The following is a 22,849-nucleotide window of genomic DNA, read 5'->3' as shown; positions in this document are numbered from 1 at the left end:
TTGCGACCAGAGCCACTCTAGCGCCTGGGGCAGAGGCCGAGGAGCCATCCCCAGCGCCCGGGCCATCTTTGCTCCAATGGAGCCTTGGCTGCGGGAGGGGAAGAGAGAGACAGAGAGGAAAGCGCGGCGGAGGGGTGGAGAAGCAAATGGGCGCTTCTCCTGTGTGCCCTGGCCGGGAATCGAACCCGGGTCCTCCGCATGCTAGGCCGACGCTCTACCGCTGAGCCAACCGGCCAGGGCCAGGTTGTTGAACTTTTAAATGTATTCTTTGTTCACCTCAGTAATGCCTGGCACATAGTAACCACTCAAGAAATATTTGTTAAATAAAATAGATGGATAAATGAATATAAGTCAGTATTGAATTGATAAATCTGTTTTTGTTCCTCAAACTTTTGACTCCACTGTATTGTTACTTTTTCTTTTGTAACTTGAAGAACTCATGTATTCTACAATATACACAGTTCCAATGAAGGGTGAATGACTCCCATCCAAAAAAGTATCTCTAAACACTGTATTTCTTAGCAACTTCCTAATTCAATTTTTACGAAACTGAGCCCATTTTAGAGCAAAACTTTTAAAGAACTGTGATCTGTAATGATTTGGATCACTTTATAAATATATGGTCATATAAGTATAATATTTCAAGTAGTTTATTAAAAAAACAGCCTATAAATTTTGAAATACTTTTTAGAGAATTAAAACATTTTTTAAAATAGCATTCATATTAAAGCATGTTATTGTCAGTTTATGTTTTATATTAACCAAATCTTTTTCATTATTATTTACAGATATGAATTGGTTTGTCAATTATGCCTTAGCCTTTTTTTTTTAGTTGATTGATTTGTTTTAATGAAATTAGGAGACATTAAGTAATATTAACGACTTCTTTAAGTCTATTTAATTTTTTACTTTTATATTTTAGGAAAAAGTATTGGGGGACGCGGCCACAAAATTAGCGACTATTTTGAAGTAAGTTCATTGAAGAACCTCTCTAGTTCTTAACCCTTTGTGTAGTGAGTTTTTTCATGCTTACTGACCCCCAGGAGTGAATTTTTAACAAAAAATGAAATTAGTCCCAGTTATAGTTTTATTAACTTAAAATCATGTTTGTTTGATAACCAATTTATGGAAACAAGAAGAACATACATTAGCTTTTTTTTAATGTTGCCTTACACATTTTTAAAATAAATCAGTTATACTCTTGATGGTCAGGAGGCACGAGGACATACCTGACCGTTCATACTACTCAAAGAGTTAATAATTCTGTTATGGAATGAGATAATTTCTTTGGAGCACAAGGTCAACTTTTGATTATCTATTTGATGAGAGCACCGCTTCAGTCTATATGCTGTCCTGTCTTTCTAGGAACATTAACATTTACTTCTATATTGGTATGGTACATCATAATTTTCAGAGTGCTTTCTCACATATTTGCTATAACAACTTGGGAGATAGGCAGAATTGGTATTTACAGATGAGAGAAATGACCAGAAATGTAAAATAGCTGGCCTAAAGACAAATTCTAAATGGAAGAACAGAAGAAGAGAACTTAAAAGTCTAACAACCTCTAGTTCAGAATTCTTCCTACTACCAACACAGGCTTTATTACACTATAGCAGCATTTGAACCCTAAGGATGGAGATTAAATTATCTCAATCTAAGAGTCCCTGAAAATAAACAGTGGTAAATTTAGATTCTTACCTAATCGTGGAATGTTTACTTGCTTCTACAAAGAACCACTTGTGGCTACCAGTTTCCAATTATAAAACATTAATATGGTTATTAAGACAACAAACATGTTGTACTCAGTTGAAAATATATTTACGTGAGAATGAGAACAGAATTTGCTGATTAGGGGAAAGGCTGCATTAAAAATTTTTTTTGTTCTACTCTCCATTGTTATTAGGGTTTACAGAATCTAAGGTAAAACTTGCTGATCACAAGATACCTAATGCTTTTTAGTGGAGGTCAGCCCCTCAGTGTTAATATCATTAGGAATTTTTAGGCCTTAGTTGGTTGGCTCAGTGGTAGAGCATCAGCCTGGGATGTGGACATCCTGGGTTCGAGTCCTGATCAGGGCACACAGGAGAGGTAACCATCATCTTCTCTACCCCTCCTTTTCTCCCTTCTCTCTCTCTCAGTCTCTCTTCCTCTCCCACAGTTATGGCTGTGTTGGAGCAAGTTAGCCCTGGGTGCTGAGGATGGCTCCATGGCCTCGCCTCAGGTGCTAATAAAATAGCTTGGTTGGGAAGCAATGGAGCAACAGCCCCAGATGGGCAGATTATCAGAGGTAGATCCTGGTTGGGCACATATGGGAGTCTGTCTTTCTGCCTCCCTGCTTCTCACTTAAGAAAAAAATAAAAACAACAAAAAAGAATTTTTGCCAAAGATAGATTCAATTTAAATAAAATCTTAAGTTTCTTGAATGCCTACTGTGTGCTGAGCATTAGGCTGGGCACTATAGATTTTTAAAAGTTACACAAAGTCCCTAGGTTGCAGAGTTTTTTAATGAACACACTAGAAAGTGCCCATTTCTGCTGCTCATGCATAATACCCTGTGAGGAAGCCAGGAACAGCAGATTTTCTTCTCTTATTCTTGATACAGAAATAAGAGAAATGAGAAAGTTAGCCAGAGAACAGATTGGGTGACTTCCCTTCCCATGTAGCTGTGTCATGCATGTAAGACAGAATTGGTTTTTACTAGATTTTGTGCTGTTATAGAAAAGGAGCTTGGTCTGTACAATTCTCTGTGCTAGAAACATTTAGTTACTTAACAGGTCTTGAGAACGATGATTGTTTTAAGATGGTTGGTTATGTTGACTAACACTGCACATAAACATGTTAAAGTGTTTTGGGTATAGGGATCATACTGGTTCAACAAATATTTATAATGTTATGACATCATTGTGTCAGTGTTATCACTACAACTCTTAAAGTTATTGTTGAGTCTTATACTTTAGTTTTGTGCTAAAATTTGAAGGAAGAATAAAAATATGTTCATTGCTTTGGGGGGAATTTATTTTCTTTGAGTCTGCCACAATAACAAGTCGTATATACTTAGAGTGTTCAAGAAATAAGGGTATGTACAAGACATAGTCTTTTTATGTTCTTATGACCAGTATTCTTTCTTTAGTCTTTTAGGACTTAGCTGTGACTAATAATTAGTTTCGCTTTTTCTTGACCTATTTAAAAAACTACTAGGTTTAATTTAAAATAAGATATATTTAAATTAATTCTAAATGCATGCCTAAAATAACATTTATCTAAACCTGTTTTAATAGTGATGTCTCTTTTTCTCTTCTCAGTACCAAGGTGGGAATGGCTCAAGTCCAGTAAGAGGCATACCTCCTGCAATCCGTTCTCCTCAAAATTCACATTCACATTCCACTCCTTCCTCATCTGTAAGTGTTGACACACATAGGCTTATGTTGGGGAGTTATGTATACTGAATAACTTTTATAATTTGTTGTCTTTATTGAGAATTATATATAGTGTCTTTTTTAAAAAAAATTATTCTGTGAGGAGAGTTGAGTCCTTTTTAGTGATCTGATGTTATTAGAACTTTATTTTTGAAAGTGAGAGTCTTAAGTTAAAATTTTCCTGAACTAATTATATCCAAGAAATGTTTCTGTAAAAGAATTCTGTAGAGCCAGTGGGACTAATGTGAATACTCTTGTATCAGTCCATATTCAGTTATTCATTTCCAATTTTTAACTTTCTTATGAATTTTTTCTACCACTAAAATGTTAGCATAATTCCTTTCTGGGTATCCTTAAGAAAAAGGTAGGTAGCCATCAGCCCCAGATTATTTAGTTCAATATAGAAGGAGGATCTTGGACCTGAAAATTATCTTAAAACTTTTTGGTTTCTTCCTAAAGTTTTAAAACCTGGTTCTTTTATCTGCATTGTTTTACATATTGAATTTTATTTTCTTTTTCTTTACTTTCATTGTGTTAAAATTCAGTGGCTAACTAACTGAAAAATAATACTGGCTTTTAGTAATTTAAAGACAAATTAAAGATTTTTGAAAATCAGAGTACCTCTTATAAATATAAGTACCCAATTCTACTACCATTGTGCCCTACACAATGTGGTCCTTGTCTGTAGAAATATACTTAGTTGTTTCTTAATCATTTTGTACTTTGAGGAATATCATATTGCCATATACAGAGTAAAGCGTAATACTCAGCAATACGTAACTATAGGAGTTGTAATGATAATATCAGTAGAGTGATGTAATCTGCTTTGAATGAGTATGTTTTAAAACTAGTGACTAGATAAACCACAGACTCATCAGTAAATTGTTATACTACATGTGGGTATGCATTATTGTCCCTAGTACTAAGAGTTCTATATTATGATCTTTTCAGTTTTACTTTTTTGAATCATAACAACTTGTTTTTAACATTTTTGTTTTAACATAATGTAGTGGCCTTGTTTTATTTACATGATTGAAAGCATTAAAATTTGTTTTAAGGCACTAGAATGTAAGCCCTTTGAGGGCAGGGAATGGTTCTCATGGGGCCTTATGTAAGGGAGGTAGTCAATAAATGCTTATTGAATAAATGGTGTTTAAAAGTTTTAAAGTCAATTATTTTTAAAATTTTTATTTAGTGATTTTAAGAGAGAAAGGGAAAGGGGAAAGGGACAGAGAGAGAGAAAGAGAGAGACATCAATTTGTTGTTCCACTTAATTTATGCATTCACTGGTTGATTCTTTTATGTGCCCTGACCAGGGATCAAACCCATAACCTTGGCATATCAGGACGATGCTCTGATCTACTGAACTACCTAGCCAGGGCCTAAAGTCAATTATGTTTTAATTAAGTTTATTATTCTGACAAAAACTTAAGAAATGTTAAGTAGTTGTTGCTAAACAGAAGCCTTTTTCTTTTTCTTGCTAATGTAAAAATTTTAATATTTTTTTTTAAGGTGCGACCTAATAGCCCTTCTCCTACTGCATTAGCTTTTGGGGACCACCCTATTATACAACCAAAGCAGTTATCCTTAAAAATTACTCAGGTAAATAGTTAATGAAATTTATTTGTATGATTTCTAAGGAATGAGTTACCACTATTATATTAAAGTCATGCATTTTCTCTTTGTTTTGGACATAGTCATAAAGTAAAAATTATACATCAAGAAAGTTTATTAAACAAAACAATTTGTAAAGGATAAGAAATTGAAATGCCCAATTTATTATTATCTCATTTTTTATTACACAGTGGTTAAAACTATAGATGTTTTAAGCAAATTAAGTACACAGAAGAACCATAATACTATGTCAATTCTGTTTGCAGATTGTTTTTGAGCTTTGTATCAAAGTACGTATAATCATTGTTTTCATGAAGCTGTTATATTTATTATAAGTGGACATCAAAGCGTTTATTTTGGGTGTCTCTGTTTATGTATATTTATATATATATTCTTCATACTTAGAAAAATCATTTGAAATTGACTTAAGCAGATACCTTTTACACTTATTTAGTACTATTAATTTTGAATATGTTTTCATCTCGACTTTCTGCATGTGACAGTTCTGAAGGACACTGTCACACCAGCGACCTCTTTGCTTGGCCACCTCATTGCCCGATTTATTGCCATGAGACCCTTTTCTGTTAGGTAATATTTTAACGGTTGTACTTGAATCAAAACTTTTTTTTGATGGTTTTTAAGCTAGGATTATAAGTACATTGCTCTCAGTCAGTGAACAGCTCATAAAAGTTTTTGCCAGATTAAAAAGTCAGAGTTAATACTATAAAGCAGTGGTTCTATTGAATTTTAATGATGAATATATCAATATTTAAAATTTTTAAATACTTAATCTTTAAATGTTTCTTTGTAAGTTTGTAGCACTTCTGATTAAAACTGAAGACTGAACTGAGACTTTTTGGATACTGTTTACACACACACACACACACACAAAATCAGATATTTCTTTTGCTTTTTAGAGTCGGAGTAATTCTAATTTTGTGCTTACTGAAATGGTATACATATATAATGGAGGTAGTAAAATAGCTTTCTTTCATCTAGACTGATCTCACAATGCTGAAATTAGCAGCATTAGAAAGTAATAAAAACCAAGACCTGGAAAAGAAGGAAGGTCGTATAGATGACTTGCTCAGGGTAAGTATTAAGTCATGGGGTGGGGGGACTAAATACTTGGCATTAGTAAATTGTTGAGGGAATACTTAGTGTTATAAACAATTCTATAGCTGGAAAAAAAATAAGCCTTTTCTGGTTGTATAAGTACCTGATTAAAAATATCAACTTTAAAGTGAAAATTATTGTATTAGCTCTTTAAAATGTGAATTGAGAAGCAGAGAAATAGAAGAAAGTTAATAAATTTATTTTTACTTGATCAACTATCACAAGACAGGAGATACCTATTTCATGTTACTTTTAAAGTTGATTTTGTTACAAACCTGACATTTACTATTATACAAGATGAAGTGACTGCCACAATCCAGCGAGATTCAATAAGAAGACAAATAAGAAAGTGTACTTAAGATGTCAGTAAAGTATAAAGCAGGGATTCTTGCCCCATGCTGCTCATTAGAATCACTGGATGATGGAGAGTGGGAGGCACTTTATAAAAGTGGTAAAACTCCACCCTGAGGGGTTCTGATTAAGTTGATGTGATATAGGGCTTGTACATTGGTAGGTTTATTTATTTATTCATTTATTTTATTTTATTTTTTTTAGAGACAGAGTGAGAGACAAGCAGGAAGGGAGAGAGATGAGAAGTATAAACTCATTGCAGCTCTTTGGCTGTTCATTGATTGCTTCTCATATGTGCCCTGACTAGGGGCTCCAGCTGAGCCAGTGACCCCTTCCTCAAGCCAGTGGCCTTGGGTTCAAGCCAGCAACCTTGGGCTTCACGCCAGTGACTTTTGGGCTTTAACCAGTGACCATGGGGTTATGCCTATGATTCTACACTCAAGCTGGATGATCCTGTGCTCAAGCTGGTGAGCTAGCACTGAGACCAGCGACCTCGGGGTTTCAAACCTGGGTGGGATCTCAGCGTCCCAGGTTGACACACTAGCCACTGCGCCACCACGGGTAAGGCGCATTAAGGATTTCTATGTGATTAAATACATCATTTTTATAGTTTGTTTTAGTTGTATCAAATTATTAGAAAAGGTATACCAAAAGGTTTTTTTTCTTAATATCATAAAGATGTTCTCTACTTTCTTTTAAATGTTTTATAGTCTGGTTTTTCTTTCATTTATTTTTATTTATATTTATTGATTTGAGAGAGAGGGGAAGGGTGAGGGAGACAAAAACATCAATCTGTTTCTCAGTGTGGACTGACCAGAAACTGAACTTGGAATCTTTGTGTATTGGAGTGACACTCAAACCAACTGAGCCATCTGGCAGGGCTTTTAAAATTTTTTAATTGAATTTATTGAAGTGACATAGGTTAATAAAATCACGTAGCTTTCAGGTGTACAATTGTACTGTGTGTTCACACCCCAGGTCAAGTCCTTCCATTACCATTTATCCCCCTTTTCACCTTTTCTGTCTCCCTCCACAACTCTTTTTGTCTCTTGTAATCATCTGGTTTTTCATTATAAATTGTTAATCTCACTGGAATTTGGTTTTGGGTACAGTGTGAAGAAGTAGGGTTTTATTTTAATTTCTATCTATAACCAGTTGTCCAGCCCATTTAATTAACAGTCTTCTTTTGCCTGACCAGTGGTGGTGCAGTGGATATATTGTCGACCTGGGACTCTGAGGTCCCAGGTTTGAAACCCCGAGGTCTTTGGCTTGAGTGCAGGTTTGAGCATAGGCTTGTCAGCTTGAGCATGGGATTATCGGCATGATTCCAAGGTTGCTGGGTTGAGCTCCTCAGTCAAGGCACATATGAAAAGCAATCAGTGAGCAACTAAAGTGATACAACGAGTTGATGCTTCTCATCTCTCCCTTTCTGTCTCTCTCCCTTCCTCTCTGTCTCTGTCTCTCAAAAAAAAAAAAAAAAAAAAAAAAAAGGTCTGCTCTTTACTATCAGTTCATCATATCTAATTTCTATATACAAGTGGATGTATTTCTGTGTTCTCTGCTGTGTTTTCTGTTCTATTTGTGTATTCCTATGCTGGTTTCACCATATCTTTTTCATTGCCTTTGGCTGTTAGTGACAGAGAACATAAACAACAGCAGGTTAAATAAGATACAGTGTTACTTTTTGGAAAAGAACAAAAGCGGGCAGCCTGGGTATGACAGCTCCACAATGACGTGGGGTTTTGACTCCTTCCGTTTTTCTGCTCTCTTATCCTTGGTGTATGGTTTCTATCTTGAGGGTCATGTGAAGGTACAAATATTTATTAGAGGCACATTTTTAATTTCTGTATTTCTGAGAAGAAAACAGGAAAGCAAGGGAATAACAATAAAAGCAACAATCTATATCAGCCTTCTTGGATTGGATATTCCATTCTTCAGCTGCAGGAGAAATTGGGAAATGTATCTGTTAGCTAGGCACCTGTCAATCCAGAATAAAATACTAGTTTTTCATTCTTAAGGGATAAATACATTTGGGCCTTTATAATTACTATAGCTGTCTATTAAATCTTGCTGTGTGGTTAAATATCTTCTTGTTTTTAGCTATATTTGGCCCTTCGCAGTCTTAAAGAAATGTCAGAATCAGTTTTTTGGGTTACACACACACACATACACACACTCATCCAAATGCAGTTTGTTGGAGTTTTGTTTGAATTGCTCCTGATTCAATGATGAGGAACTTTTGGTGCCAAATTTTGTTTGTTTCTCAGGAAGTATCTTTGCTTTACCCTTTTTCTTGAAAAACAATTTTATTAGGTATATAATTTTAGGTTGGAAAGTATTATTTTCAAGCATTTTTTATTTACTGTGCTACTTCCTTGGCTTCCACCATGATTGGTATAGGCCTATTGTTCTCAAGAAAGTGTCATTTTCCAGATCAGAAGCATCAGTATCACTGGGGAACTTGTTAGAAATAAATGATCAAATCCTACCTTAGATTTACTGATTCAGAAACTCGGGGATGGGTCCCAGCAATCTGAGTTCCAACAAGCCCTCCAGGTTGTTTTGTTGTCACTGTGCTGACTAGTCAGACTCATCTCCTAGGTTAAGCGTGCTCTCCAAACATCTGGCTGCCTACAAAGTCAGTGTGACTGGCATATTTTTGCCAAGAAAGATGGTGGGAATGGTTAGCTGTTGGATAGGTATCTACAGTGTCATCCACAAGTTGAAGGGAGAAAAAATTTTTATTACAAAAGAGAGAAAAAAGGATCATATTCTTTTAAAGTGTTAGACACTATATATACTATATTTGTTATTTTTAAGTTCGATAGATGGCATTGCTTCTATATATTTTAAAAATAAGACAATAGAACTAAGATTCAGATAACTTAGAGTAGATTTGAACCTATGGCTTTAAAAAAAAAAGCCTGGCCTGTGGTGGCACAGTGGATAAAGCATCGGCCTGGAACGCTGAGGTCACTGATTTGAAACCCTGGGCTTGCCTGGTCAAGGCACATATGGGAGTTGATGATGCTTCCTGCTCCACTCTTCTCTCTCTCTCTCTCTCTTTCCTTTCTTTCTCTTTTTCTAAAATGAATAAATAAAATCTTAAAAAAAAAAGACCCGTGGAGTTTGGATACAAATTCCATGTACTTTCTATTAAGCTGCATTTAACAGTAAGCAGATGTTAAAATTTTACTGTCATACTCAAATACTTAATTTTATTAATCTTTTTTATTTATATGCTTTATTCAAAACATTAAAAGTATTCTTAAGTGTCTCATACATACAAATTCTAGATCTTTTCCATTTTTCTACTTATATTGTAGGCTAACTGTGATCTCAGACGGCAAATAGATGAACAACAAAAGTTACTTGAAAAATACAAAGAACGATTAAATAAGTGCATATCAATGAGCAAGAAACTGCTTATTGAAAAGGTAAGTTAAAAATCAATAAAATTCCCCTTTTTGCTATCTCCTTTTGCCTTGCCTGCTTTTAAAGTTTAAGTGAATAAAATTGAGTGATTTTTCCTCCTTTTTTCAGAGTAACCAAGAAAAACTGTCAAGCCGAGAGAAAAGTATGCAAGACAGATTACGCCTTGGGCACTTCACAACAGTGAGACATGGTGCTTCATTTACTGAACAATGGACAGATGGTTTTGCATTTCAGAATCTTGTGAAGTTAGTCATTCTTAAATTTAAAAAAATATCAGTATTCCTTTGGGTTTTTATTACTTTCAATGACTATTAGATTTGGAATGATGTTCTGCATCTATTCCTGCTACTCTTTGTGATCACAAAATTTAGTACATTTGAAAGGAACGTAAAACAAAGATATCATTTTAGCTTTAGCAGACGACTAGTTAGCATTCATCTATATGGTATGATGGATTTAAATATGACTTTCCAAAATAAAAACTGCCCTTACGTTATACATGATTTAGGAGTAAAATTGTTGAAAATTTTTTATTGGAAGATTTATGTTTCTCTCTCTCTCTCTCTCTCTCTCTCTCTCTCTCTCTCGGGGTTTTTCTGCTTAGTTTTCTTCTCATTTTCCAACCCTTACCTAAGTATAAATATTCAGTACTTGCCTACTCTCTCTTCCTCCAAAAGACAGTAACACTTTTCCTTCTGCCTCAGATATAATAACTCACAAATCAGTTGAATTGAACATTTGACTGTCGTGTTTCTGAGGTAAACTTTCAAACAAAAAGTCATTGTTGTATATTCTTGGGTTCAGATAGTGGAAAAAATAGATTAACTGTTCTTATGCTAAGGAGCCAGAATCTATGCTGCTGCTTTTTTTGCTGGCAAAAAATTTCTTTTAAACATGAAAAGCAGGAGTAGTGTCAGCATCCATGGCAACTTTTCCAGTCAATCCAGTTAAATGGAAAATGGGGGCAAAGCATTATTTCAAAAAACATCATTTACCACATAAAAATTGCTATTTCGAAGACCTGTGCTCGTGATTTATCACAGAATGGCATTCTGTATCTCAGGTGATTTATTCAGCTTTTGTTTAACACTTCTGTGCTGGGTGTTAGATATATAGACAGTGCCTTGTGATGCTGAGGAGTTAGTTTTAAATCTGTGGATAATGAGGAGCTATTGAAGGTTGTATGTAGTGTGTGGTCAGAATGGAGTTTTAGAGTGATATCTCTGATGGTAATGTTGGAATGATATTGGAAAGAGGATACATTGTTGACAGTTCAGGTGGAGAGGTGTTCAAATGAATGGTAATTAGGCTGGAGCTAAAATATTTGACAGTAAAAGTGGAGAGGAGGAGTTACGTGTTATGTTAGAGATAGAAACCATGATTTTTGAGTATTTTATGAGCAAGACCCTCTGCTACTAAACCCAGACCTACAGTTGTCCTGGTAATGAATAAAAGAGAAGGTTACAAGGCCTGACCTGTGGTGGCGCAGTAGATAAAGCATTGACCTGGAACGCTGAGGTCGCCAGTTTGAAACCCTGCACTTGCCTGGTCAAGGCATATTTAGGAGTTGATGCTTCCAGCTCCTCCCCCACCTTATCTCTCTCTCTCTCACTCTCCTCTCTAAAATGAATAAATTTTGTTTAAAAAAAGGTTACATAATATAACCTTAAATATAAATTAAAAATATAAATCTAAAATATAAACTCTGCAAGTAAGTAAAATTTCTCCACAGAGCTGTCAAAAAGCAAACTTGAAGCTTCCCAGTCGTTTGAACAGGTGGTGATACAGAGACCCATGCTCACAAGCTCTGTGCCCTTTGCCCTGCCTTGCCCTCTGCCTCTCTTCCTTCAGGCTGGTCTTGTATTACATTCTTCTAGAATATATCTTATATCAAGCTGTTTATCAGTGTGCATCAGTGGTATAACCCAAAGTGGTTGGAGAATGAGAAGAAAAATAAATAAAAGTAATATTAAATTAATAGGCTCTGAGTTGTGTGGTCATTCCTAAATAATCAATTGTATCCATTCCAATAATTATTTTTATTTTCCATTAGAATTATACACACACACACACACATTTTTAGATTTTATTTATTCATTTTTAGAGAGGCGAGAGACAGCGAAGTGGGGGAGGAGCAGGAAGCATCACCTGCCCTATGAGCTTTGACCAGGCAAGCCCGGGTCCTGAATCCCTGACCTCCGCATTCCAGGTTGACACTTGACCCTCTGCACCACCACAGATCAGGCTCCATTAGAATTTTAATCAGGGTTATTGCAGTTGATTATACTCTAAATTAGCTCTTAAATTAACTTTTAAAATGAGTCGAAATGGTTTATTTCCATTTACAATTGAAAACTGGAGTAAAGTCCATTTCTGGCTTTGCTTTTCTTAAGATTTTCTCAACTTTTTTACTGTCCTACCTAGGTGATTCTTGATTCTTTTACTCCTACCATATTTTACTACTAGCTGGCTAGAACCATAGGGAAAAAAAATGTTTGTGAAGCCAGTACTGTGTTAGCAGAGGAGTTGTGTTGGTCTAGTTTGAATGTGGGTGAGGGGAGCAAGAAATTGAAATGTTTGACTTTTTCTAAAACTTAACTGTCATTACCATGTATAGTTTTAAAATCTTTTGTTAACATGGTGAGGAACATGGAACATGGTTGCTATTAGAAAAAGCTTGGGTGTTTTATGATAGGGTGCTTTAAAAAAAAAAACAACTTCACTGTTCCTTACTTAATGCTCTGGTCAAATTGCTAAAATCTCCAACCTGTATTTTCTAGAATTAGTAAGCTTTAGATTCTTGAATGGCTAGTAGTAATATTTTTACTTTTATTAGTTGCCTATTTTGCAAAGCCATAGATAATTTTTCTTGCTGTCTTCTTGCTTTAAATTGTCAAAATTTCTTCCTCCTAACTTCTTTATAATGAGGTCAATTTTTGTTTCATTTCAGAACACCACTTGCCCATTCCCTCAATTTTTTTAACAGATAAATTTAAAAAATAATGCTTTATTAAGTTCATTTTGTCTTTGATAAGCTTTTCTGCAAACACCAAGTGATGAGATCTACCCCATACTTAATTCTGTTAGCTCTTCCTTTTTTTTTTTTTTTTTTAGCTCTTCCTTTTTAATAACATTTCATTCAAGATGCAGGGGTGGACAAAAGGAGGTTTACAGTTGTATGTGAAACCCAGAGTTAATAAAGCTGTTTTAATAATCATAACATACATTTTTTTCCATATGAACAACTGTAAAACTGCCTTTGCCCACCCTGTATTTTTTTTTTTGAATACCTAGTATGTGCCTATCCTTATGTTAGACACTAGAAATACAGTAGGATAGAAAATAGATGCTGTGTTTGTTTTCAATGAGTGATGTAGTTGAGTCAGACCATTCTGATCAAGTATCTACAGGAATGATATTTGTTAGAAAGGAGGAGGTGGGGAGCTTCAAGATACCATGAAAAAAAATATATATGGTAATATACCTTTCCTTAGTCTAAGGGGTTTAAGGGATACCTCATTTAGAAATGGATGTCTTGTATCAGACCTGGACAGTAAGTACAAGTTGGTTCACAACAGAGAGACCAGAAAGGGACAAATTTATATCGTATGGCTTTTCATGTTTGTTAATATATTTTTGTTTTAACTGTGAAAAATAATGGAAATTTAATACATTTTTTACATTTATTTTTGCCAGGCAACAAGAATGGGTGAATCAGCAAAGGGAAGATATTGAAAGGCAAAGGAAACTTCTAGCCAAACGCAAACCTCCCACAGCTAATAATTCTCAGGCACCCTCTACCAATTCTGAACCGAAACAAAGGAAAAACAAAGCAGTCAATGGAGCAGAAAATGATCCCTTTGTTAGACCAAATTTACCACAACTGTAAGTAAGCCTCCATTTTTAATTTTCTTTTTTTTTAATTTGTAGCCAGTAAGCATGAATGTTAGTAATGGATGTCATTTTAATTAAACAAATACTTACGCAGCAATAATAGTTACAGCCAGGAAGGAAGGCATTATTGAAAATTTACCTCTAAATTAATAATAAACCCCAAATACCTGAATTTTACTTTTGTAAGTGGAGATCTTTTAATCCTGTTTTAAAATAGAGACTTAGGTAGCTAGGAGGAGACTGCAATCCCCTCTTTCATGTCTGAAGGAATCAGTTAATGTTCCTTTTTGTAACAGAACATTAAATAATACAGCTGCCATGTATTTTCTCAACCTATGAAATTAATACATTGTTAGATCATAGGTATTGTTTTTCCCTTTCTGCTTTTCTTTGTTTTTGAATTGTTTTTGCTTTAATGAATTACTCTTCATAATTCAAGGGACAAAGACTTTTATTCTTTTTTTCTTTTCTTTTTTTTTTTTTTTTGAGAAAGAGACAGACAAGAAGGGAGAGAGATGAGAAGCGTCAACTCATAGTTCTGTCACCTTAGTTGTTCACTGATTGCTTTCTCATATGTGCCTTGACCAAGCCAGTGACCGCTTGCTCAAGCTAACAACCTTGGGCTTCAAAGCCAGTGACCCTTGGGCTCAAGCTAGTGACAGTGATCCCATGCTCAAGCAGGCAACCCTGCACTCAAGCTGGTAAGCTCGTACTCAAGCCAGATGAGGCCATGCTCAAGACAGCAACCTTGGCCCCTCAAGCCTGGGTCCTCAGTGTCCCAGGTTGATACACTATCCACTGTGCCACTGCCTGGTCAGGCAGGGGACAAAGACTTTTTTAAAAATAGTTACATGCTTATTGTAGAAAACTTGGAAAATATAGAAAATAATAAAACAATATAGATTCACAATCTGGTCCCACAGAGCAGCACTGTTGTTAAAATTTTGATGTACAGTTGTCCTCTCTTATCCATGTTTTGCTTTTAGCAGTTTCAGTTACCCATGATTAACCATGGTCCAAAATATTATATGGAAAATTTCAGAAATAAACAATTTCTGAGTTGTAAATTACATGCCGTTCTGAGTAACATGATGAAATCTCACTGTCTCACTCACTCTCTCCTCCTGGGACATGCATCATCCTTTGTCCAGTGAATCCATGCTCTACTCACCCACTAGTCACTTACTGGCCGTATTACTTATCAGATCAGCTCTCATAGTACCACAGTGCTTGTGTTCAGGTTACCCTCATTTGACTTCATAATGGTCTCAGACCGTAAGAGTAGTGATGCTGGCAGTTCAGGTGTGCCAAAGAGAAGCCATAAAGTGCTGCCGTTAAGTGAAAAGGTGAGTACAATATAACAAGGTATTTTAAGAGAGCGAGCCCATTCATATAACTTTTATTATAGTATATTGTTATTGTATTTATTTTATAATTGTTATTAATCTCTTACTGTGCCTAATTTATAAATTAAACTTTATCATAGGTACATATGTATAGTAAAAACATATAGTATAGATAGGGTTCAGTACTGTTCCTGGTTTTGGACATCCACTGGGGGTCATGGAATGTATTCCCCATGGATTATTGGGGACTTCTACACAGATATATCCAAATTTATATACATTCATGTGAGTAGAAAATACACACACATGCACCCTCTGATATGTTATACAGGATGTATTCTTTTTCTCCTTTCTTGAAATATAATGTTTCATCTATGCTTTGAATTCCATTTCCTGCTGTATCAAGGACCTCTTCTATCGATACCTTCTTTCTTACATGTTCAACCTTTTGTTTTCTCTCTTTTAGATAACAAAACCAAAAAACTCAATTATAAATCCCTCTAGTCTTCATAGTCTGTCATCTTCTAATGATGACATCTTCTACCTTACTTTCCGTTCTCTCCTTTCTATAACTGAAATTGTTTTTTAAAATGTTAACTATCTCCTGATGTGCTTGAACCAGCCTGCCAGAAATTCTGTGCTGGTCTGCAAAAGAGTTACCGTTCTGTATTTCTATGAAGGTTATAAACCTGGTGATTTTAGTCGAATTCACTTATACTCAGGGTGATTTCTGCCTTAGTGACCCCCAAAATAATTCTTCTATTTTCACTGGTCCCCATGTATAAAAAGGTTGAAAACCACTGCAATAGACATTTGAGTCTTTTAACTTGGCAGCATTGAATATTGTTGACTTATTTTTTTTTAAAGACTTTTATTGCCTTAGTTTTTAAAATCTGTTGTTTTGTTCATTTTCACTTTAACTTACCTGGCTACATCTTCTTGGTCTCTGCTATGGACATCATTTTCTCTACCAGTTTGTAAAATGTAGGTGTTTTTAAAGGATCTGTTCTAGCCTGTCATACATCTTGAGTATGAGCTAGTTTTCTTGAGTATTAGCTATTCTCAGGATTTTAGTTACCGTGTATGTTACTGACAGCCAAACTTCTTATCTCCAGCCAACTTTTCTCACTAATATCAAATATTTATCTTAATCTTTTTTTTTAATTTATTCATTTTAGAGAGGAGAGAGAGGGGGAGAGAGAGACAGCGAGAGAGAGAGAGAGAGAGAGAGAGAGAGAAGGGGGGAGGAGCTGGAAGCATCAACTCCCATATGTGCCTTGACCAGGCAAGCCCATGGTTTTGAACCGGCGACCTCAGCATTTCCAGGTCGACGCTTTATCCACTGCGCCACCACAGGTCAGGCTATATCTTAATCTTGAATGTTATATCCTTACTTAGGAACCTCTAATGCAGCCTATTCAAAACTGTATTTACTAAAACTACAACACAAAACAAAAATGGAATGTACTATTATCGTTCCCATTTTAGTCTCACTTTCCTCCCTCCCTCTACCTCCACCCTGCATGCGTGTGCGCACACGCTCACTCACCCCCCACCCCTCCACTCCCTCACCCCCTGCTTGCCTTTTCCTGTGTTCTTTCTATTAGTAAAGTACTACCGTGCTCTCAATTTCCCATGCCAAAATTCTGGTTGTCACCCTTAACATTTTAGGTCAAGATTCCATTTTTAATTCATTTTTTATATTTTCCATTAATAAATAAACACTGATAATCTTTTCTTTCAAACTCCATCACAAAATCTTTCTTTGCGAGGGGAGGGGAGGCTGAGAGACAGACGCCTGCATGCGTCCTGACCTAGATCCACCTGGCAAGCCTGCTAAAGGGCGATGCTCTGCCCATCTGGGGCATTGCTCTGTTGTTCAACCAAGCTCTTCATAGTGCCTGAGGTGGGAGGCCACGAAACCATCTTTAGTGCCCTGGGCCAACTCCTCCAGTCGAGCCATGGCTGCAGGATTGGGGAGAGAAAGAGAGAGGAGAGAGAAGGGGAGGGGTAGATAAGCCAGATGGGCACTTCTCCTGTGTGCCCTGACTGGGAATCAAACCTGGGACATACACATGCCATGCCAGGCTGACAATCTACAATTTATTCAACTGGCCAGGGCTCAAAATCTTTCTTTTTCAAGCCTTTCCTCATTTTGTGGGGCTGTATAAATTAGAATTTTAAGGCATTTTGGCTATTGATACTTTTTTTTTTAATTTAGCAAATTATTTTATTTTTGTGAATTTATTGCTTAAAAAGGAGGTTGATGGGTAGATGAGCAGTTGTATAGAAGACAGTTTATGTTAGCTTTAACTCCACCCCAATAGATAACTCAATTCTTGTATATCTCAAGTGTACATTTATATAAGTCCCCACTGATACCATTTTTTTTTTTTTCTGAAGCTGGAATCGGGGAGAGACAGTCAGACACCCGCATGCGCCCGACCGGGATCCACCTGGCACGCCCACCAGGGGCGACACTCTGCCCACCAGGGGGTGATGCTCTGACCCTGGCGGGGGGGGGGGGGTCGCTCTGCCGTGACCAGAGCCACTTGAGCGCCTGGGGCAGAGGCCAAGGAGCCATCCCCAGTGCCCGGGCCATCTTTGCTCCAATGGAGCCTTGGCTGCGGGAGGGGAAGAGAGAGACAGAGAGGAAGGGGTGGGGGTGGAGAAGCAAATGGGCGCTTCTTCTATGTGCCCTGGCCGGGAATCGAACCCGGGTCCCCCGCACGCCAGGCCGACGCTCTACCGCTGAGCCAACCAGCCAGGGCCACTGATACCATTCTAACTCAGGTTACTGCCATCTCTTACGTGGGATTTTTTACACACACATCTCCTTTCAGTTTTGGTCTTGCCCTCCAATCCATTTTCATGTTGTACAGAGTCATATTTTCCCCCCACATAAAATTACTATCCTACTATCCTTTTGTTCTCTTTCTTAGAATCCTAACATAGCTCTCTGTTGCTTGAATGATATAATCCAAGTCTTAAGATAGCTTATAAAGTAATTTTGATCTGGTACCTTCTAACCTCTCTAGTCTCAATTACTGTTTTCTTATATGTCTTATCATAAAACTTTTATGTATCCTTCGCTGGCTTTGAAGATAAAATGCACTGTCATGTAGAACCTTGATAGGCCTTTTTATTTCTCGCTTTATCTTCATTTCCCAACATCTGCCCTGTGTATCCTCTTAAACTTTTTCAGTTCTCTAAGTGGACTATGCTTTCTGTGTCTTTGTACCTCTTGTTCCTTGCCTTTCTTCACCTCGTTTTCTTTTGACTCAGATGCTAATTTCAGTAGGAAGCCCTCTCTAACCTTTTTTCTTCTTCCCCTCAAGTTAGGTGCCCAGAGCCTTTGAACATTCCTATCTGAATGTAGCATTTGTTTCACTATTTTATCTTTATATGTATTCTCAATATCTAGCATAGTTCTTGGCATATGGAATGTGGTTGGTAAATACTAAATTATACATAAGCATTTGATTTTCATTTTCCCTTACTCAACCTACCTTTTTTTTTAGTTTGTTACATGTGTTTAGCTTCCTGCTTGCTTCTAAGATGCTAACAGCTATAACTAGTTTAATAATCATAGACTTACCTCATTTTCATCCCATTTTATTTTATATATTGACTTAGAACTAACCTTGAAGTTGTGCCGCTATGTGTTCTTGGAGTTGCAAATGAAGTGATACTCCATAGCAATTTGATTACATCCTTATGCATATACAGATTTAAATAGAGGGAAAAGCCACAAAAGCACTTTGATTTTTATATATGATAGTTTTAGTGTAGCAGCAATACTCTGCAACTGTCTTCTGAAAACTCCTTAGAATCATTGTTGAGTGGAAAGTAGGCTTTGCTTTGTGTGCAGAATACCTAGTATAATTAGAATAGAGATAGAGCATGAATCTTTAGTTATTTTTCTATGAAGAAATTAATATAGAAAGTGAAGTTACTACTATGTAGTGATTAGAATTTTAAGCCTTATAGTTAGATGTGGAGTCCAAACTTGACTTTTGAGGTTATTTTTGGTAAGCTGTTTTACCTCTTAGAGCCTTTATTTTCTCATTTATGAAAGTGCCTATAGCATAGTGTTGAAGGATAATATGTGGTAATGCATGTAAAGTATATTCATGGTTCCTATCTCTTAACTAATTTTTAACTACCAGCAAGGTTCAGTCAATTTTTTTTTTTTTTTTTTTTTTTTCTGAAGCTGGAAACAGGGAGAGACAGTCAGACAGACTCCCGCATGCGCCCGACCGGGATCCACCGGCACGCCCACCAGGGGCGACGCTCTGCCCACCAGGGGGCGATGCTCTGCCCCTCCGGGGCGTCGCTCTGCCTCCACCAGAGCCACTGTAGCACCTGGGGCAGAGTCCAAGGAGCCATCCCCAGTGCCCGGGCCATCTTTGCTCCAATGGAGCCTCGGCTGCGGGAGGGGAAGAGAGAGACAGAGAGGAAGGAGGAGGTGGGGGTGGAGAAGCAAATGGGCGCTTCTCCTATGTGCCCTGGCCGGGAATCGAACCCGGGTCCCCCGCACGCCAGGCCGACGCTCTACCGCTGAGCCAACCTGCCAGGGCCTCAGTCAAGTTTTTAAGGCAGGAGTTTCTCATTTTAGTCACAAATACTTTTATTATTCAGAGTAAATAGTTTACATAGCTAATATTAGCTATAGATAATATCTAAGCAATCCTTGCATTAATTGTACATTATTAATACATTTTAATCAGGATTCTGACTTCATGTTAAATATATTTTAAATTGTTTTGATGTTATCTGTATATTCATAAGAAATAAAGTGGTTATACCATAACAATAAGAGGTTCAGATCACCAGGGACATATAATAATTCTAAATGTATATGCACATAATAACATAGCCTTAAGATAAATTAAAAATTGACTGTATTTTAAGGAGGTATAGACAGATCTACAAATCATAATGGGAGATTTCAAGATGCACATTTTTTAGTAATAGAACATGTAGATATAAAAGTAAAACAATACAAAACAGTGAACACTATGGGTCTAGAAAATTTCAGTAGGATTGAACAATTTCATCTAATGGATACATGTCCTAACATCTGTAGAATATATATGTTCTTTTTAAGTGTGGACTTTTATAAAAATCAACTGTCACAAAACAAGTCTCAACAAATTTCAAAGGATTGAAAATGTTTGTAAAAGATGGATTGTTTTGTCCTTAAGTGTTTGGTAGGCTCATAGGTGAAACTTAAATGATTAGAATCATATAGTAGAATGTGTTTTGTGACTACAGTGGAATTAAACTAGAAGTCATTAACAAAAGAGAGCATATGAAAGTCTAAATGGAAATGAGAAAATATTATTAGATGAATGACAATGGAAGTACACCATAGCAACATTTTTAAGGAAAATCTGAAACAGTATCTAGAGCAGTGTTTTTCAATTGCCACCCCAGAGACTAGTATCGGTCCACTAGAAATTTTGTGCTGATCCACAAAAGAGTTAGAAAACCACTGACCTAGAGGGATGTTTATAGCCATATATATATGAAAAGAAGAAAAACCAAAACTTAACAAACTAAGCATCTATTTCATTAAGTTAGGAGATTTAGGAGATGAGCAGCAGAATTAGCCAAAAGGAGAAGGGAAAGATAAGAACAATCATGATATAGTAAGCAAATATACAATGCAGAGAATCAGCCAGTACCCAAAAAGAAATGTGTGTTAAAAAAAAAAAAAGAGGCCCTGGCCAGTTGGCTCAGCAGTAGAGCATCAGCCTGGCGTGCAGGAGTCCCAGGTTCAATTCCTGGCCAGGGCACACAGGAGAAGCACCCATCTGCTTTTCCACCCCTCCCCCTCTCCTTCCTCTCCGTCTCTCTCTTCCCCTCCTGCAGCCAAGGCTCCATTGGAGCAAAGTTTCCCCGGGCGCTGGGGATGGCGCTATGGCCTCTGCCTCAGGCACTAGAATGGCTCTGGTTGCAACAGAGCAACGCCCCAGATGGGCAGAGCATCGCCCTCTGGTGGGCATGCCGGGTGGGTCCCGGTCGGGTGCATGCAGGAGTCTGACTGCCTCCCCGTTTCCAACTTCAGAAAAATAAAAAAAAAAAAAAAAAAGAAAACTAATGAAATTGAAGGGGAAAAAAAGGACAACCATGAATCAGTAATGAAAATAGGAGTATTACTACAGATTCTACAGATATTTAAAGGAAAACAAACTACAGTGTGTCCGTAAAGTCATGGTGCACTTTTGACCGGTCACAGGAAAGCAACAAAAGATGATAGAAATGTGAAATCTGCACCAAATAAAAGGAAAACCCTCCCAGTTTCTATAGGATGATGTGGTAGCATGTGCGCATGCGCAGATGATGACATAACACCGTGTATACAGCGGAGCAGCCCACGGCTATGCCAGTCGAGATGTGGACGGTACAGAGGAAAGTTCAGTGTGTCCTGTGGCTTGCTAAATTCGAATCCGTGACCAAAGTGCAACGTGAATATCGGCGTGTTTATAACGAAGCGCCACCACATAGGAATAACATTACTTGGTGGGATAAGCAGTTGAAGGAAACCGGCAGTTTGGTGGACAAACCCCGTTCTGGTAGGCCATCAGTCAGTGATGAGTCTGTAGAGGCTATATGGGATAGCTACCTAAGGAGCCCTAAAAAATCTGTGTGTAAGCCCACATCGAACTGCACTGAATAGGTATGAAACTGGGAGAGTTTTCCTTTTATTTGGTGCAAATTTCACATTTCTATCGTCTTTTGTTGCTTTCCTGTGACCGGTCAAAAGTGCACCATGACTTTACGGACACACTGTATGAGGGTTGGCAAAAGTAGATTTACAATTCGTATGGAAAATAATACAATAATTAATAATTAATGAAAGAATAAACTGTTTTTGTACTCACACCTATAAACCTATTTTTGCCCACCCTGAATTGTAAACGGCTTAAATTTGAAAATTTGTGAAAAGGATAAATTTCCAAAAAAAAATACAACTGAATAAAATTGACATGGAAAGAAATGAAACCCAAATAGCTCTGTAACTATTAAAGAAATTGAATCTTTAATTAAAATCTTTAAGAAGTAGTATTAATCTTTAAAAACTTCTTTTAAGAACAGCTAAGGCAGAAACATTTCCAGTTTTATTTTATGAGGCTAACAAAATCTTGGTATCAAAATCAACAAAGACTGTACAAGGAAGAAAAGTTACAGGGTAATCTCACTTATAAATGTAAATGCAGGCCCTAGCCAACTAGCTCAGTTGGTTAGAGCAGTGGTCCCCAACCCCCGGGCTGTGGACCGGTACTGGTCTGCAGAGAAAGAATAAATAACTTACATTATTTCCGTTTATTTATATTTAAGTCTGAACGATGTTTTATTTTTAAAAAATGACCAGATTCCCTCTGTTACATCCGTCTAAGACTCACTCTTGATGCTTGTCTCAGTCTCGTGATACATTTATTCAGCCCACCCTAAAGGCCGGTCCGTGAAAATATTTCCTGACATTAAACCGGTCCGTGGCCCAAGAAAGGTTGGGGACCACTGGGTTAGAGTGTTGTCCTCATATGTCAACATTGTGTGTTCAATTCCCAGTCAGGGCACATACAAGAATCAACCAATGAATGCATGAATAAGTGGAAAAACAAATCAGTTCTCTCTCTCTCTCTCTCTCTCTCTCTCTCTCTCTCT

The 22,849-nt window shown here is 36.9% G+C and overlaps 1 protein-coding gene across 1 annotated transcript in view; it reads left to right on the top strand.

The window, feature by feature from the left end:
- TLK1 (tousled like kinase 1) overlaps positions 1-22,849 on the top strand; it is a 154,024-nt gene that overhangs the window by 87,484 nt on the left and 43,691 nt on the right. The window contains exons 5-11 of the mRNA XM_066346731.1: positions 923-969; positions 3,306-3,401; positions 4,932-5,021; positions 6,033-6,125; positions 9,827-9,937; positions 10,044-10,180; positions 13,632-13,820. Coding sequence (XP_066202828.1) covers positions 923-969; positions 3,306-3,401; positions 4,932-5,021; positions 6,033-6,125; positions 9,827-9,937; positions 10,044-10,180; positions 13,632-13,820 — 763 coding nt within the window. The remainder of the gene's footprint in view (positions 1-922; positions 970-3,305; positions 3,402-4,931; positions 5,022-6,032; positions 6,126-9,826; positions 9,938-10,043; positions 10,181-13,631; positions 13,821-22,849) is intronic.

Source organism: Saccopteryx leptura, chromosome 7 (genome assembly GCF_036850995.1).
Source record: "Saccopteryx leptura isolate mSacLep1 chromosome 7, mSacLep1_pri_phased_curated, whole genome shotgun sequence".
Taxonomy (NCBI): Eukaryota; Metazoa; Chordata; class Mammalia; order Chiroptera; family Emballonuridae; genus Saccopteryx; species Saccopteryx leptura.
Note: the sequence above shows the minus strand (reverse complement) of the source record. Positions and strands in the feature narration are given on the sequence as shown.